This window comes from Chinchilla lanigera, unplaced genomic scaffold, assembly GCF_000276665.1.
Source record: "Chinchilla lanigera isolate Chin_1 unplaced genomic scaffold, ChiLan1.0 scaffold00059, whole genome shotgun sequence".
NCBI lineage: Eukaryota > Metazoa > Chordata > Mammalia > Rodentia > Chinchillidae > Chinchilla > Chinchilla lanigera.
The window spans coordinates 6,247,818-6,266,581 of record NW_004955460.1 but is presented as its reverse complement, the minus strand read 5'-3'; the positions used below and the strand labels follow the sequence as shown (position 1 = coordinate 6,266,581).

The 18,764-nt window shown below is 45.3% G+C and overlaps 1 protein-coding gene across 4 annotated transcripts in view; it reads right to left on the bottom strand.

Annotated features, from left to right (window-relative positions):
- Elmo1 (engulfment and cell motility 1) overlaps positions 1 to 18,764 on the bottom strand; it is a 535,944-nt gene that overhangs the window by 314,189 nt on the left and 202,991 nt on the right. For all 4 annotated transcript variants that reach the window (XM_013521230.1, XM_005397755.2, XM_013521231.1 and 1 more), the window contains exons 10-13: positions 18,465 to 18,543; positions 13,074 to 13,124; positions 9,950 to 10,072; positions 7,779 to 7,910 (exon numbers count right to left, since the gene is read on the bottom strand). In XM_013521230.1, the coding sequence (XP_013376684.1) occupies positions 7,779 to 7,910; positions 9,950 to 10,072; positions 13,074 to 13,124; positions 18,465 to 18,543 (385 nt within the window). The remainder of the gene's footprint in view (positions 1 to 7,778; positions 7,911 to 9,949; positions 10,073 to 13,073; positions 13,125 to 18,464; positions 18,544 to 18,764) is intronic.

Below are 18,764 nucleotides of genomic sequence, written 5' to 3'. Positions count from 1 at the left end.
AAGGTGGCTGCAGAAGACAGGACCCAAAAGTATTGGCAGTGGCACTGCTGGTCTCTGCATCACCAGGGGACCCGATGACCCTGAACTGAAGCAGGGCAGGACCCAGGACCTCAGCACCAGCCCGAAGAGCCTCTGCGCGCAGCCCTGCCCAGCGATGACCTATGCTCCCTCCAAGGACCGGAAATGAAGCCGGACGTGGGTTCACCGATTCTTCCACTCTGTGGAGACTTCTCCAAAGCTACTTTTTCTTTCTACTTGTGCCACTACAACTTGAAGACAGTTGAAATAAGCATGTAACGGGAAACTCAAAGACAGTGTCTGCCATGCTTTATGTGATTTGACTCAAAATGTCCCAGAAAGGCATCACAGAGCCGGCCCCGAGAGGTGAGGGCAAGACCCCAGGGGCCTCTCCACCTCCACAGGAGCCCCCAGCTGCCGATCGGTGCAGAAAGAATGGGCTGAAAGTCTCTGCCTAAACCACAGAGGCCTCCTGGGCGGCTCGGCTGTGGCTCATCCCTGCGTTCAGATTCCCCTGAATATCTGCTGCCCTGAGGAAGAATAGTGAGAGGAAGGAATGGTCATTCAAGAGGCTCAGGGGTCCACGCCATTAAACAGACGTCCGGTCGTCCCCACGGAGCCCTGAACACACAGCCGCGGAGTCGGCTACCTAAACGGAAAAGTGCAGATGTGATCCCAAGAGATGCACAGCGAGAATGAAGTCAGGCTTTCCCAGGAGCTGTGTGCGACTCCCCAGCAAGCAACGCCGGTTCCCTTTGCCCCCGTTTACCACCGCCACCCTCCCCACGTTAGTGCTGTTATGTCTTTTAATTACGTGTATTTCTAAACCCCCAAAGGAATTATTGTTATTATTTTTCCAGTCAGTGTTCAGGTTTTCCATTTGCAGGGCATTCTGTCCCCTATTTCCACGTTGGGAAGGAACAACACACTGGATGTAGCTGTAGGTTCTTGTACACTGCTCCCAAGACTCGTAACAGCTTGAAGAAAAGCGATTGGAAACGGCTTACATTTTCTAGAGAACCACCTGGGCATCTTAGAAACCTTCTCTAAAGGCTCTGGGGGTCTCTAAGACTTTGATTCTGTCCTACAGCTTCAAACCCTGCAGGCTCAAAAGCGGGGCTACAAAACAGGACCCCAGCCAGGGTGCAAAAGGGGCTGCTGGGAGCCAAAGGCAACGGTTTGGCGCCACCTGGTGGCCATTTAGGCTCAGGCTTCACTAAGGAATTCATGGCGAGTCAGCATTGCCCCATAAACGCTGACTGCTGGTAGAAGTTAGCAGACCTGGGGTCCACAGCATTTCCCAGAGGGAAAGAGGGTGTCTGATCAAGGGAAACTGGGAGGCTAGGAATGTGGGATCTAGTTCCAAGGAACAGGCCCACACGGTGTCAGCCTGAGGTCACACAGCATAAAGCAGACCCAGGCCTTTCTCCTGGTAATCCCCCCAGGGTCCCTCAGCGAGAGGACTGGCTGGGGCGGGGGCCCTGGCTTGTACTGCCCAGCGTGTCCCCAAAGAGCACCCAGGAAGCCTGAATTCTATGTACCTCAGTTAACACAGTTTCAGTAAATGAGGGCTTAATATATATATATATATAGATATAGATATAGATATATATAGTCCTTTTGCTTTATGACCTATTGTTTATGGAGTATACCTATAACTTACTGATGGGTTGTAACACTATTAAATCATTCGTATGGTGTAAAGGGATCCAATTTACAAAACCCTGCTTTACTATGTGCTTTCCAGAGATGCTTCTGGAAGTAGGCAGCAAATATCCCCCAAATCAGGTGAATGTAGTGATTTCATTTCTTCAGTTGCCACAAAAACATTCTAGATTCTTCCTGACACCATCTTTGTTCTCCAGAGAACTGAGTCATATTCCCAGGGACCAAAAGTTTTTATAACATCTTTCAAAAATGGAGCTAAAATACAAAACAAGTTCTCCAGAGACTGAATTTTCTATTTAGAATAGTTTTAGTGAAAATTCACCAAATTTCGGGGACACTAAATGTTTCAACATTCAGCATCAGTGTCAAGGTAGTTTCTGACTTTAAAATAAATGAATGAACTCCTGGTAAGTTACAGTGCCGTCACCGTGGACTGCACAGTGTAAGCAGGGTTGGATGGTCTGCAGAAATCCTTCAGTCTGCCCTCTCATGAGTGCCAGGCGATTAGAAGCAGGCTTCTTCTTGCCCACCTGGCTATACCTTTGGGATGGTGCTCTCTCCATGGCTTCCTCCTGCCCCATAGCTCCTCGCGGACTTCCAAGCACAGGAGATTCTCCCGCTCCTTGTTCGCGGAGGTTACATTCTATAATATCGCTGCAGACCCTCAACCCACAACTACTGAATTACCACCGCTTCCAGAGGCAATGCCTTACTGGGCTTCCATCAGCCTTTTGTCAACAAATTTAGGTCAGCCAGTCAATCACCGTATCCTTGTTCTTAGTGCATTTGTATTTAAACACACATTATTTAATGTATACTGACGATTCATGACATTCAACTTGCAGTCGGTGGTCTACGCCTCGCAGGGATGGAGCTTCTCCAACACACAGTTCTTGTATTTTCTCTGTGGAGCCCAGGACAGCCTCCTTGCACTTCGGAACCTGAGGCATTTCAGCCCACTGCCGAGTTAGACGGAAACTTCAGAAAGGAGTGAAAGGGACGAGGCAGGCTCAAGTGAGATGGTGAAACGATGCTTGTTTCTAGTACTAGAGTCGGAACAAAAAGGCATAGGACCTTCTTGCTGCTTTGTCTGACCGCAGCCAGGGACACATGAGAGGGGCAACTGGAATTTTTTGCCCCCAGGCAGCTGACTGAGCATGACCACAAAAGCACTCTGAATTTTGCTTTGGGGCTTAGAAGTACATTTTACTGCCTAGGGGAATTTGCAAATGAAACCCGGATAATGAGGAACCCTGAGTGTGAAGACCCACTGTGTGTTTGAAATTTAAAATTCTCTATCATTTTTCCTTCCCTCCCCAAGCTGACTCTACTTGTCTTCCTCCTCCCTTTCTCTCCCCCTTTCCCTCCCCTCCTCCCTCCTGCAGCATGGACATGACCAGGCTAAATGTCCCTGTGTCTGTAAACGCCACTTTGGACCATGTGTTCCCACTCCCCCGCGACACCCTACAATCCCACATTTCCCTTTCATCCCGTCACAGTTTCACGGGGCACCAGCTGGTGTTCCCAAAACAATAGTAAGAGTCATCCTAACATGACAGTGACAGCAGCTAGATGCATGCACAGCTTACTACGTGGCGAGCCCTGCTCTGAACAATTTGCAGGCATCAAATAACTTCATCTGCACAAGCTAGTGTTATCTATCTGTCATTGTAAAGGTGAGGAAATGGAGATGAAAAACGGGGATGAGGTGGCCAAATCACTCAGCCTGTGAGTGGGACAGACAAAAACCGAGGGGCACCATAGAATCCGGAGCTGGGGTTTGATCCCAGCGCTGCCCTCTCTCAATGACTGCAGAAACTAGAAGCATGTGGACAAAAACACAAAGCCGCTTCCCTCTGTGGTACAGGGTGGAGACAGAACCGGGGGGAGAGAGAAGTGTGCACTTCACCTCATTCCTTGCTGTCTGTTTTGAGGGGAAAATATAGTAAGATGAAACTGAGCCCTGCATCTGTAATTATGTATAATTATACTTGTGTAACTTTGCACAATTATCTTCTGTCACCTGAGAAGGTACAAATCCTCTTAAAATCTGAACATACATGAATCTTCATTTGGGAATATTTTCCCGTTATCCATCAGCTTTTCTGCCTTCACGTCTTCAGACGTATTATGAGAAAAAAATCTGCACAGACTAAAAAAGGAGATATTTATAAAATGTTTTAGGTTAAGGGAAATTACATGGCTCAGAAATGGTATCTTTTGCAAAAGAGAAAAGAACAGTTTATTTTGTCCTTGATCGAGTTAAAGGACATGGAGAAAAAATAGCCTGGTCCAATTTTAGCTTCTGAATCAAAGACACATGCTTCTAATGCTTGACCACCTCACGGAGTGAAGTAAAAGTCACAAACAGAGAAGGTGTAGACTTCAAATCAAGCCAGTGGCGTATTCTGAACAGGCCAGGAATGCACGCATCAGAAAGCATGAAAGCCACTTGCAGTTCCCGGGCACTGCAATCAGAGTACATTGAGTCCAGTTCAGGAGAGGCTGCCTTCTGCCCCACCCCCGGGGGGCCACACACGCCCTTCCTTAGCAATTCCAAGGGCTCAGCAGCAGGGGCCAGCCTGGTCCTTCTCTTTCAGGGATCTGCAAAAGCCAGTCGATTTTCAATCCACAGACTCGGTAAGGAAGACGTCTTATAAGATTAAGCTGCTTTATTTTAAAAGCAGGCTACTTCCTTTGTTGTGACTAACATGCAAGCCATTTAGCCACTGCAGATTGAGCTTCTGGAATTATTTTATCAGAAAAATCTGCTCAGTTGGGATGTGGTGCCGAGTAGGCATGTGAGACCCATCTCTCTTGTAAAGGTGTTCTGGTTTATGAACCTTTAACAACCTGTTCTTCTTGCCTTGTTGGAGGTATGGCCTCTTCTACTTTGAAAATCTCCTACACTTCCCTGTGATTTCCATGACGTGTGCTCTCTGCAGGGAGGGAAGGGACAAACCAGCAGCTCGGTGCGGTGCTGGTTCCAAACACAGTGCTAGTCCCTGGTCCATGGCCTGGCAGTGTCCTGGGTAAGATTGAAATAGAACCACTGCCCAGTTTTGTAGCCAAGGAAAATGATGCCCATACAGGTCAAATGACTGACTCCCTGGTTGGAAGCTCAGAAATAGGAAAACTGAAATGAAAATCTAGGCTTCTGGACTCCAAAGACTTGTCATTCATTGCTTCCTGGGCTTTGCTTCCTCTGGACGTGTAAGATGAGAAATTCATCTTGCGAATTGAACTTTCCTCCAGAGGGATCCAAATGATTATCCAAACCTCAAAGTGCTCTTTCCAGTTCAGTAAAGAGTTGGCAAGATGACCTTCTGGAAGCGGGCACAGAACCCCACCCAGGTCTGCGGACACCGTCTAGAGCACCTGCCATCTGAGCTCTGCGGCCCGCCCTCGGTGTTTCTGCGAATGGTCTCTAGGTGGCGCAGTGACCCTGTGCTTCCCGGGACCCAGGCCTGTGGATTTCTGCAGGGCTGGATACTCAAAAGTGAAAATACCAACTTGTCAAAGTCCCTGGTTCCTTTCCAGCATAGAAGTCATGACTCGACAGTCTTTCCAACTTCTCAACTCACCAGACGCAAGACCGTGACCTGGGAGGTGGTGCCGAGGAAGTTCTCTAAAACCAAACACTGTGAGAAAGAACCGCGGAAAAAATAAAGGAAACTGACGTTCCCTTTTGGTTCTTCTCTGTCCAAGGTCTTTGCTTTTTTCTAAAATAATTTCTCATGTCCTTGTGGAGAGGCTGGGCCTCAGAAATTCTAAAGGTTTTGAGAAACACACATCACTGACTATCAGGGAAAAAAACCTGCATGATTCCCCAAGAGATACTCGTGACACAGAGCAGCTGTGGGAAATAAAGACAGAGAGCGGTGCCCCGAGTCTAAAGCGTGGAAGGAATTCACAGTGATGTTAAGACGGATGGAATACACTGAGAAAAATGACTCAGATCTTAGCTCACTGAATGCACTGGTGATTTTCATAAGATAGAGCCTGACAATAAAAAGGAGATGCTTCATTTAACACAACGTGCACACGGACCCAGGCCCTGGAACAATCCTAGTCCTACTCCGTGCTCATTTTCCAGCCTCTAGCTCCACTCTGCCCCTCCACACCTGCAGCCGGGACCCAGAAGTCCTTACCGAAAGCCAGGAAGACCTGGGGTAGAGACACGGGAAATGCTGGAGATAGTGCTCAAAAAGAGAACAGGGTTTGCATTTTCTACACTATTCAAAAGAGACCCAGGTACTGGCCTTCTGCCAGGAAGGTGACAGTGTATTAGCACAGAGGGACCCTACAGCCTAGCTTTGTACCAGGACAGTGTGGCGGACTCAATGGGGAGCAGTTTTGAAATGCACACATTTTGCACACTTCCTTGGCAATTTTGCTGTGACTAAAGGGTAAGAGGTTTTGGGTGACCGTGCAAAGTTTGCTCAACACACAACAGAAAATTGGGGAGGAGCTGTAGGTGAGGCAGAGGGGAATCCCACCTCCCCACCTCCATCCCTGGGCTGAGTCTCAGGTGAGCAGGCTGTGAGGTCTCGACCAAGGACACACCAGGTGAAGGATATTCTCACCTGATCCATCGGTCAGGGCACTTTCTACCAAAATTTTAAAAATTCAGTTCAAGATCAAATGAATGTCAAGGTCAAAGTATGGGATGACATGGTATAAAATGATGTCAGATTACCTTTTCAAAGCAAGCTACAAGGGCTAAGTATGTTGTCACCAAGTATTCTCATGAGAAATTGAAATGTATTGAAACAACAGTTTTAAAAATAACTTCAGATTTTTTTAGGAGATGCTACTGAGGAGGTTTTTGTAAAGTGGTCAGTTTGACCTACTGCTTGTTAAAGTGAAAACTACTGAACGTTTACAGGCAGCGATGTGACAATACCAAAAGCCTTGAAAAAAATTTACCACAGAACTTATAGTTCCACAAATATACCCTCATACTGTGGTCGTGGATGTGCATAAACGCTAAGCTGCAGAGATGTTAATCATGGACTTATTAATAGTTTCAAAACATTGACTCATTCAGGAAAAGGGTGTGGTTAAATAAGCTGCAAGACTTCCAAATATCGAAGTCTCAGCCAGGAGAAATGATACCCACTCACGGATGTGGAAACATTTTCAAGGAAAAGTTTCAGAGAAAATGGGTATTCCAAGGAAAACTCCCAAGAGACAAACTTTCTGGAATGACACATGAAGCACCATACCGTTATTGTCAAATGAAATGTAATATTAACATTTACATAGACACATTAATGTGTCTCTCTGTGTGTAGTTTATACTGTTTTCCATGAAAGAGTATTCAAAATTATAAAATAATGTATATATGTACATATAGTTTATATTGCTTCCTAAGAAAGAGCATTTGAAATTACAAAATAACGTCTAGTGATTTCTAATTGCTGAAGCCAAAACCTTATTCTCATTGTTTATGGTGAAAGATAAAACAGAAACTCAACTTTACACCTGCAGAATCTGAGGTGAACTGCAGGTCACCGGTGATGGAGATCAAGGAAAGAACACCGAATAGAAACAGTGGATTGTACTCAGTACAAGTTGTGTTCTGATTTGCAAACTGAACAACAACAAAAAAACTAGGCCACAACTTACTAGCGTTTGGAGAAAGAAAGCTTCAGGAAATAAATTGCATAAATCTCACCCTGATTAAATTCTAGGAGACTCTGAGTTTGTTTTTGATCTGAAACCACCAGATCGCCAGCCCTATCATAAGGCCCACCCCGGACCTAACAGCATCCCTTTCACTCAGGACTTCAAACACCTTGCTGACCAGTTCAGTGAAGGGTAAATGATTTCTAGGCTCACTGCTCCAAGTTACAGTGAATCAGAGCTGAATAAACAAAGGCCGTATTAGTCACACTTGTGCAAGTTCTTCCACTGTGCTGCAGCCAGAAGAGATTTTCATGTGATCCTGTTTAAACCAGCAAAACATCTGGACAAGTGGAAACTATTCCTTAAAGCGCAAGAGGACCACACGCTGGACGCGGCTGAGGTCAGTCCCCGGGAGGCTGCAAGGAGCCAGGAGCGTCTGTCCCGGAGCCGGCTTTACTTACAATGAAGCCAAGTTTCTTATAATCCCGGGTGTACATCGACTTGCGCTTCTCCATGCTGCCGCTGCTGTTGTTTGGTTCAGACTCCGCATCAAAAGCAATTCTTCGAAGTTCAAATATGATGTCTCTCTGAGCCTGAAGGAGTTAGGGAGGAGGGGAAGGGGAGAGAGAAAGAAAGCTGCTTTCATTGTGCAGTGTGACACGGTCTCCCTCTTCCCCAGGGCCTAAATGAATCACTGCACTCAAGCAAAAGAAAGACAGATAAAAAGCAAGCGGCAGTCTAAGTCAGGGCTCTGCAGACTGCTCTTCCTCCTGCTGCTCCTCCTGCTGCTCCTCCTGCTGCCAAGCAGGATGGCTTAAATCCTTGGTTACTCTCACAGCCAAGTCTTCTGCAGTGTTAAAATCAAGTGCCCAGGGCAGTTCTGAATGAGAGCCCCAGATGCCATAGAGGGATGGGGATGGGAACCCAGGCTGCCGGGGAATCTAGGAGATGTACGGGGTTCCTGGAGCAGCATTCGTGTTTCAAGGGATGCCTTTCCCCACCAGCGAGTGACTTCATGGAAAATAAATGGGATAAAAATAAAAGGAAGAGCAAAAGATGGAAAGCTCCCAACTGTCCATTCACGGATGAATGGATAAACAACATGTGCTACAGACATGCAGTGGGGTATTATTACTCAGCCTCAGAAAAGAGCCGAGTTCTGACACGTGATACCGCCTGGGTGAGCCTCCGAGGTATTATCGGAGTGAAGTAAGCCAGACACAGAGGACAAATACTGTCTTACTGCTGTCATATGAGCGTCCTAGAGTGGGCAAATTCACAGAAACTGAAAACAATGCTGGTTACCAGGGGCCGAGAGTAGGGGCCATGGGGAGTTTCTGTTTAAGGCACATAGAAATTCAGGTGTGTTTGTTTGCTGTCCTGCAGAGGGATCCCGCCCAGAGCTTTGCACTTCGCTACATCCCCAACTTCTCTTTTTTATTATTATTATTTTTTACTTATTGTGAGGAAAGATCTCACAAAGTCACTAAGTTGCCCAGGCTGGGCTTGAACTTGGCGATCTTCCTGCCTCAGCCTCCCACAGTGCTGGGATTACACTCGGGCACCACTGTGCCAGGCTAGGAATTCACTTTTGCAAGATGGGAAAAGATTTCTGGAGATGGATGGTAGTTATGTTTTCACAACAGTGTGAAATGGACTTAATGCTAGCGAATTGTATAGTAAAACTACTAAATGTTATATTAGATGTCTTTCACCACAATAAATAATGTTAATTTAAAAAAAGAAGGAACAGTTAATGAAAAAAAAAAGCATTGCTCCATATGAAGATGCAATGCCCTCTTCAGCAGAAGCAGGATGGTGACAGTCTAGTGTCCCTGGGGTGGCCACATTTGGCCTTGCCAAACACTGGGGTACAGTCGTTGGCCTTTGCAGGTCTCTCCACCATCCTTGATCACACAGCCTCGCTCCATGAACGAAGTGTTCTGCAGCCACCCACCCCGCATCTGCAGTCCACATCTGCAACAGATCAGGCCCTCACGTGCCAATAATGAGCCTCTTCCTTTCCAAAGCTGCAGCTCTGTTTAAGCCGAAAATGTGCTACAGCAGGGGCAGCGTTCCCAGCTGTTTTCTCTCACTCTGCCCCTACACAGCAACGTCTCCCCCTCCTCACCCTTTCTGGATGGAGACATAAAATTTCATGCCCAGCCACCAGAGACCCAACAGGGAATGACAGCAAATAACCAACCAACCAAAATGCCAGCCCAGAAATCAAGTTCAACAGGGAGAACTACTCTTGGCATGGACTGCTGGAGAACGGAAATTGCTCCCCACCTGCAGAATCAAAAACCATACAGTGCTACCCTTGAGCCCCCATGGGCTGGGAATCTGACCCCAAAACTATCTCCATGGAAAGGATTGTGGTCAAAAGCCAAGGGCAGCAACGATGAGCTATCAAGCCATCTCATCTGACAAAGGAAGAACATGCCTATTTTCAGGGCCTAATGGGACAATCCATTCAGGTTATTTTCTGTTCCTAGATGCACCTAATTTTAAAGCTGTGCCCCTAAGTTTTGAGATGATGATAAACCATTATAGAGTCATCAAAAACTCAAGACTTTTGCTGGTACTCTCTCTCTCTCCCACGTTTTCACCCTGTCCAGGGAGCACCCACCTGGTCCTGCGGGTCCATCTTGGTCATCATTCTGTCTTCCAGGAGGTTGAAGGTGAGCACTTGCAGGACATAGAGCTGATGCGCCATCTCGTTGTTTATGGCCCTCTGCGCTCGGATGACGTGCTAGGGAAATGTTCACAAGGGACACTTTCAAACATGAACGAAGAACAACAAACCAGACAACAGCCCTGCACCCTCACCCTGAGGCCAAGCAGAACCTCAGCATCTTTCATGCAACACCACTAAGGAGGGAGACTGGGAAAGAAAAGCCTTTGGAAGAAAAACCCGGGCTCATGCCATCTGGGAGCACTCCTTGGCATGCCAGGACCCAGTGCGGTTAGTGATTTTGAGGCCAGAGTCCAGGAAAAGACCTACTGTGTGTAGGAGGACGTGAAGAGGGAAGGTACTTCAAGAGAAGAAGTGCTGCCTTAAAAGCTTTCGGAAGATGCACTTGAGTGCCATGGAGGGGCCAATGGTGCACACAGATCATGAGCAACTCTGCCATCATCTTAGCTATGGGAGGTCTGCCAGGTGCTCCCCCTTCTGAATGGGGAAGCTTGAGATCAGAAGCACAGTACTGATGTCCTGCACAGCAAGCTCACTGGAGGCGCTCCATGAGGCTCACCCCATCACAGCGCGCTAAGCAAATGCTGCTGCGCTGCTTCCTCACCGGAACGATTCAGCGAGGAATACAGTGGCTTTTCCCGCAGCAGTGAGACGGAATACAGATCAGACATGAGGGGAGCGGCAGGAAGCTGGACCCCCGGACTCTGCCCCCACCACAGCCAGGCTGGAAAGGGAATGGAATAGCTCCGCCTCTTCAACACCACTCTGGCCCGACTGACACGCTGTTCAAACCCTTGATTTCAAAAGTGCTAGGCCCAGCCAGGCCTTCTCCAGGCATGTTCTTGTGCTAAGCCACCCTCCCATAAATGCTGAAGTCCCCAGTATGGAGAAGTTGTCTTCCAGCCAGGACTAAAAGAAGCCTAGGTCCTCAGGGTGCTCCCTGGGTTCCTCTGGAGCAGGCAGACACCTTCTCAAACAGCTGGTTAAGGAAGGAGGGGATCAAAAGAGAAAGAAGAAGGAAGGGAAGAAGGGGTATAATAAAGTGGCTGAACCAAAATTCCTGCTGGAGGAGAAGCCAGACAATGGGATGGGGAGGAAATCAAACCCCATCCCCTTCATACTCAGAACAAAATATGAACTTTTTAATACACATTTAGTATGTGAAGTGCATGAGAACCTATTTTATGAATAACTCCAAAAGGCTCTGCATTCTAGGATGCTGACAGAGAGGATCAACCTGGAACTTCTAGCCATCAAAGCCCCATAAGAGCAATGCCATCAAATCAAACTGATCTTTGAGACAAATGGCAACTGTCGATCCACCCACTCGTTCCTAGGGACAGTCTAACCTCAACAGATGCACAAAGGCATAGCCAGAGTAAGGTAAGACCACCGTAAGTCAACATTCCTAACCTTCCTCTTCTGCCCTCCAGCCCTTCCCTGGAGGGCACTTGGGTAAAGCAGCTGCTATTCTTTCTGAGAACCAATGGAAAGAATGATCTCTTATGCATCCTTCCTCACTTTCTACAAAGCATAATTTGATGTAGACCCTATCAGGATGCTCTACTCATATACATTTCCGATTTCCATGGGGGTGGGTGGAGGGGGGCTACATTTCATGTTCCCAAACAACTGAGACACTTCTTTCTCAAACAATGGAAATCATACTTGTGTTTTAATTCAACCTTGACAGGTTGGAGGTTTAAAATCAAACTTGATCACAACTGGCCTTGAATAGTTCCTTGTTTTGTGCTCACACAGTTTTTTGTTTTTAATGGCTGCCTTGCATAAGTGTGTGTGTGTGTGTGTGTGTGTGTGTCTGCGTATACATGGGTCTTCCACATGGTGTTGCCGATGTTTTGATGTGGGGGACCTTGCTAATCTTGATGAGACCGTCCCTCCCAGGCCTAGGCAGTTTTTGGAGATCACAAGTAACTTCTTCCATAAGCAAACGGCTAGGATCCAGGCCGTCATTCCCTCTCCAGTCACCCAGACACCGGACACCAGCGACAGCCTACAACCCAGAGACCACTGCAGCTATTCAAGCTGGCCAGTCCTAAACCTGATTACACAGCTCCTAGATCCCAAGTGTTCCTTCCCTGGAAAGCCCCAGTAAAGACCTTGGCCACATTTCCCTCCGGCTGTTCCACCTCCCCACCAGCCAGGTGCTTCCTCATGTGGTCTCCATGGCGTGACATCCCCTCCCTTGGGAGTTTAAGTAATAAACTTTCCTTGATTTTCAGTGGCCATGATCTCTTGAGCTGTTGGCTTCACCATACCTGAATAATAATAAAACACACATTTTGTATGTGTATGTGTATTTTAAACCTGCTAAACTCTTCTTTGTAATTACATTATTGGAAATACTTCCTTTCTTCTTTCTTTTCTTCCTTCCTTCCTCCCTTCCCTTCCTCTTTTCTTCCTTTCTTCCTTCCTTTCCCTTCCTTCCTTTGCAAGCAGCAAACTGCTTCCTTTCAGTAGCTCACAAAGCCTCAAGACATCTTGCTGTGCAGTTCATTTCTGAATGCTCACAGTGTGGCACTTAAAGCTTCTTTCTTCCCCAAGGTTTAAGGTCACTTTGGATGAAAAGCTCCTGTGCACATCTTTCTTTCCTCCCTCTTGCAAGGGGGCAGAGAAGATGATGGCTAGAGTTTCAGGACTTCTCTTAGAGACCTGGTCTATTTCCAGCTAGCAGCTTCATTAAGGAAAGTAAAAGCTTCTGCTGGTGGGTATTTTTAAGCCTTGGAACTAAGATTCCCCTCTTGGCATAGCTGAAGCTGAACAGAGTGTAATAAACTGAGGCCCAGCCCTCTTGCCCAACTATGTCCCTTTTACTTCCCAGATCAGGTCCAGAGACTCCTCCCTCCAATTCTAGCAGGCAATGCCTGCAGGGAACCCTTATTTATTCCAAGCCCCAGAGTAGCCTTTGCTTCCTTGGTGAACCCTTTTGCTTAAGCACAGTTTCAAATCACACAGCAAGCCACAGCCTGAAGCCACTAGAGGTGACAGCCCCAGGCCATGTCCCCGAAAACAGCAGCCCCAGCGCGCAGGTACTCACTGTTAAAATGATGGAACGGAGCTGCTTCTGCGCCAAAATATTTGCCATCTCCTGTGGAAGAGAAACACACCCACACCAGGGCTGAGGTTAGAAAGACACATTTCATCCGGGCCATCCTGAGAGTGCTTTGTAACTGCACATCAGCAGTATTTCTTAGGAAACAGGGAACTCTGACAGGCAGTAGTATTCAAATTATGTTTTGGACATTCCATTTAGATGACAAAACCCAGGTCCAAAAGCACAGTGGGGGTGGGGTAGGGATCTGTAAACTTTTTTTTTTTTTCTTTAAGAATTTCTTCCTTCTAGAAAAAGGTGAGCGGTCAATAACAATGAAATTCTTCTGAGCAAGCAATGGTTGTCCACTAGAAAACTTCATCATCTTTTATTAGACTAGGTGCAAAAAGGTTTTTCTGGGCTATACATGGCTCTTGTGAGCACGTTTCAGTATTAAGAACCATCACTTTAAAGATCTAAGGATTCCAAAGATCAGTTCAGCTTAATCTGTGCAAAACCAGAGTGAGCCGCATATATCCCCAGCCTGTAGGGACAGCCAAGTGGGTTTTAGCAAAGGACAAACATCTGGGCAGATGTTTCACTGTGGAGTTCATGCTGGGCTTCAACTCTGTTAGGCCTCATGTCTGCAGACTATATACTTTGTGCTTTGGCATTTCCTAACTGGAATAGAGGATTTGGGGGTGATTAAATGAAATGATTCACAAACTTGTTTTATAAATATTGACAAGTAGCTACTAAGGGAAAATTAAATAGTCCAATATAGCCATGGTACACACCGGCAGAAAGTAAAAAATACTGCTGATATTCAGGAAGGCACTCAAAGGTAGTTCTGGTACTTTTTAATGTTGCTACTTTTACTGAACAGAGAAGAATCTAAACTATGATTTAAAAAAAAAAACAACCATGAATTCTACCAGGGTTCAAATAAATTTTCAGAAAGCCAGGAGAACCAAGAACATGGAGGAGGGAGCTACAAAGGGACAGACAGGCAGGGGGACAGGAGCAGGATGGGACAGCAGGGCCTCTACTCAGGCTGACAAAGGGAACTTGGGTGACTTACAGTCAGAGGACAATCAAGGATGTCAACATTGCTCTCTACATCAACCTAACGGCGTCATGGCCACCACAGAAAGGAAAGCAAGCAGGAGAGAAGAAGGGGTGGGAATTCAGAGCAGTGTTAGAGGTTGCCAGCTTCAGTGTTGTACCCCTGATGACCCATTGTGCTGAGGCCATTGTCGGGTGAACCCACAGGGCTGGACCCCATGGACCTTGAGTTCCAGCACCAGCTACTTTCCTGTGCTCTTGAGAACCCATCAGAAATAAACTATGAGGGACCCCAAAAGAATATGCCTTCCACGCAGTGAGACTGGCTCTGCCGTCTCCCCCACCTACACAGAAGGGTTGTTCAATTTTGTTTTCACTTTACCGGATCCCATACCAAACAAAAGGCCCAAAGGAGCTTCTCTTAATTTTTAAAAATAAACAGAATTACTGCCTAACCAACACCCAATTACTTTCTGTGTATATTTTTGCCTATCATTGGTTTGTAAGATTTTAAAGGGAATGATACTATTTCCGGTTTCTCCTACAGCAATTATTAATTATCTACACACAACATTTATTCTCTGAGTAGGATTATGGGCTCATCAGGGGTACAGAGAAAGTTTTTGTGTTCTAAGCCCACGTCATGATGTCTAGCACAGAGCAGGTAATAAATGTTTGATAAAAGAACAAATGAGTATTTTATACAATACTCCTAAAGAACAGGAACACAGTCCTTGTCTACATTATGGATAGTTTTTTATAATATTAAGGAACTGTTTGAGTAAACATAAGAATCTATGTGGGATATTTTATAGCATTAAAATGATGCCAAAGTATGGATACATATAAATATGGGTAGAGATATACCAACAGAAAAATGCTCGACTACTATTTTTTATTTTGTTGTTTTAAAAGCAGGTTTTAAAATAAAATCCAGTGGATAGAGTATGTTCACCTTTGGTGAAAAAAAAAAATGACACGTGTATAAGAAAATCTGCATAGAGTGAAGCAGGAAGTGGCGCCATGACAGTCACTGGGCAGTGTGGAATTCCAGTGGTTCACTCCTTGGGAATTCAGTTAGGGGAGCCTGTCAAGCTTCCTCTTTGTGAATCTATCTTTTCTGATTTTTCTGCCAGGTCTTTTAACTAAAAAGTTATAAGTACTGCTGATTGAAAGTAAATTTTTTTTTTTTTAAATTTTGTGAAGGATCTCATCAGCCCACTTGCTACTACAATAATCACCAGAAAAATGGAATGTAATGGGATGGAAAGGATTCATCACATGTTCTCCACTGGTTTAGAGAAGCAGCATGTCCTACATCGTGGAGGTGTGGGAAAGCACGGCTATCACCCCAAGGAAAGGAGACCATGGAAGAAATAAGGTAGAGGTGTTTCAAATCATTCCAAAATCACTTGTGTACATTTATACAAAATCACTTTATACATACAAGAAAACCCAAATCATGGAGTCATGAGTGTGTGTGCCCCCTAGTCAGAAAGAGAAGGTAAAACAAAAATCCAGTGTCTTAAGCTTTTAAATATCAACAAACAAAAAGATGTTCTATAATTACAATACATAAATACTTGATTACATTTTAATTTGATTGGTGAGAAAATGGGTATGAGGTATTCAAGGGTTCTGGGAGGTGTTTCCCTGACAAACACCAGAGTATTCTGTGGGTGACATCTTCTTCTCTGTGGGTGTTCAGTGGAATTCTTCGTAGGTAAAAGCAAGGTTAAGTTTGGCTCCTAACGCTGGTTCTCACCCGCTTGGCAATGTAGTCAAGTTCTTTATTCCCTTTGGATCTCGATTTCCTCATCAGTAAAATACAAAAAATGTGGCTTTCTCTTAACATGAAAATTAAAGAAAAACAGGAAGATATAAACAATGAATAAAACAATAAGCCTGGCATTAGGACAGGCTCCTGGTGATACTATCACTGATAGCAGGGTTTGCTAAATTTTCCTGTTTGCCAAAAACAAAACAAAACAAAACAAATCAGAATGTAGTCAGTAACAATGTCAGTGTCCAAGTTAGACCAGCTAAACATTATTTCACTTCTGCAGTAGAGTACAGACTAAGGTGTACTCTCTGCTGTTTTAGCAACCTACAGCAACATGGTGATAATCACAACTGGCCTAATGTTCTCTCTTCCATGTCCTCTGTTGACCTTCAAAAAAACATTATCAAACTAACTTTTTTCTTCATAACCAACTTGCAGTCTTCTTAGCACTAACACTACTAACTCACTCAAAATTTTTTTAAATTTAAAAACCATAATGTTTCCTCTGTTTTAAGGAAGAGCAGTCTTAAAGTCAATGGTTTACAAAGTCAACATCAATCTTTCACAGGTAAGAAAATATCTTGTAGCTACTTTTAGTTCAAAGACTGAAGTAGTCACATAACACTTTGTTAATTTCTGCTATATCATATATACTCTTTCTTAGTGGGATTATTGTTTAAATAGTTTAAGGTTATCAAAGTACTCTTATTACTACTATAGAACCAGACATCCAGACAGGGTCCTATATACCTGTATTACGTAATTTTCAAAAGAAAAAAATTTGATTCACAAAATCCACACCTAATATTTTATTGACATTCCACTGTATTTCCATGTTATGAGCATCTTAAAGTGCATATGGACTGACATCTGATCCCCTACTTGTCCATAGCCATGAGAATGTAACTCAATAAGACAAGAGCGGTGTCTGATGTAAAGCAAGATGCGAAACTCTACGAGGTGTATGCATCTTACTGGGTATGTCTAGATCCAGAGATCCATGGCCCTTGGTGGACATGAACTTTCATTTTGTCTGATATAACTTTTGTTTCCTCTGATACAACTTTTCCCACAGACAGGGAAAGGAAACTTCCAGGAGCTCACAGCAGAACACAGCCTTTGTGACCCCAACAACCTACAGTTTGCTGCTGTTGGGCCTGCCCAGGAGAGGGATCACACTCCTCCAATGCCCAGAGAGAGTTGCCATGCAATTTCCCAGGCTGCCTGGAAATTACCATGAGCTCAGTATTTAAAAAAAAAAAATCAAAGAAGCAGTGCCATCCACAATGCCAACTCAGACCTGCACAGCTATCCTTACAAACTCAGTCTGGATATGTGAGTGTCCCCAGCACAGGATGGGGGAGGTCTGTCACCTCTTCCTTGCTCCATCTAATTCAAAATAAACACATAAGGAAAGCATAAAAGGACACCACTCACTGTACAACGCAGTTCCCAGGAATGAACAAATACTTCCAAAGGAAAAAAATCAGAACCCCTCACACTTAGCCACTGGGGTTTCAAAACTTTGCAAATGAAAAACTAAATTGAAATTCACAAGTGGCTATGGTGGTCCATGCTTGTAACCCCAACACTCTGGCAAGCTAAAGCAAGAGAACCCCAAGTTCAAGTCCAGCCTGGCAAACTTAGCCACTTAGCAAAGTGCTATCTCAAAACAAAAACTTAAAAAGGGCTGGACATATAGTTCAGTGCAAAGGCCCTGGGTTCAATCCATAGCACCAGGAAAACAAACCAACAAATAAACAAAATCTTTGACACATTATTCAGTAGCTGGTTAGCTTTTTAAAATTCTTCTAAAACAACTCATTAAGCACCTGTCATGGGTTGCCCAATAGGGCTTTCTAATGATTGAAATAACTCCTGCTTCCACCCAGATTTTACAAGAAGTGAACGGTGGCCATGGTAATATACATGTTATTTTGACAGGAGAAACACAGGTATGGGCAAAAGTCCAAGAGCTGGAAAGATTCCACTTCTTTCACATCCCTCTCTGTCATGGTCCATTCCCTAGTTTGAGAAGAATTAAAGAATCTGCAGACAAAAAGACGACTCAAGGACAGACTTTTATGGGTAAATGTAAGGGGATCATCCCTCTTTTTATGATGGAGGAGAACACACTGCTCAGCCCCCCACCCACATCCACTCATGGAGAGATGGTGCTATCACCGAGCAGAGGGCCATCTGATGGGAAATCTTATCTCAATCAGGGGCAGCAGTCTGCCTATTTTCCCTCCTGCTGCCGCAGTGAGCATCCAAGGAAGTGATGGAGACCTCAGGGGCTTCTGCCTCCGCCTGCATCCCAGTAGCCACACTTTGGCTTCCACCTTAGATTACTTCCCATGAAAGGCATCTTCTACCACAGGCCCTAGGGCATGTCCACTTCTAACAACTTCCCCCAGCCCAGCCCCAGGGTCACTGTGGAGCTCCCACCTGGGGGTGGAGCAGCAAGATCCCCCAGAGAGGAAGACAGGTATTAGCACATGAAGTTTCTAGCCCTGGGTACATCCTAAGACCAAAGCGATGCAGCTTACCTGCCTCCTCTCATCTGGGGCCTTCAGGAAAAGCGCATTAATCACAGCAATGGTGTAGGTTTGGATTTCTTGATCTGTGCTGTAAGATCCAGAACAACACAGAAAGTCAAAAGAGGCCAGCCCTGAGTCAGAGATGCTATAGCTCAATATCTGCCCTCTCTCTCTCTCTCCCTCCCTCCCTCCCTCCCTCCCTCAAACACACACACACACATACACACACCCTGCTCCTGCTCACAGGTGAGAGAGAAAAGCAAGGTCTAGAAAGCTGAGAATGTGTTTCATGCAGCACACAGATGGCAG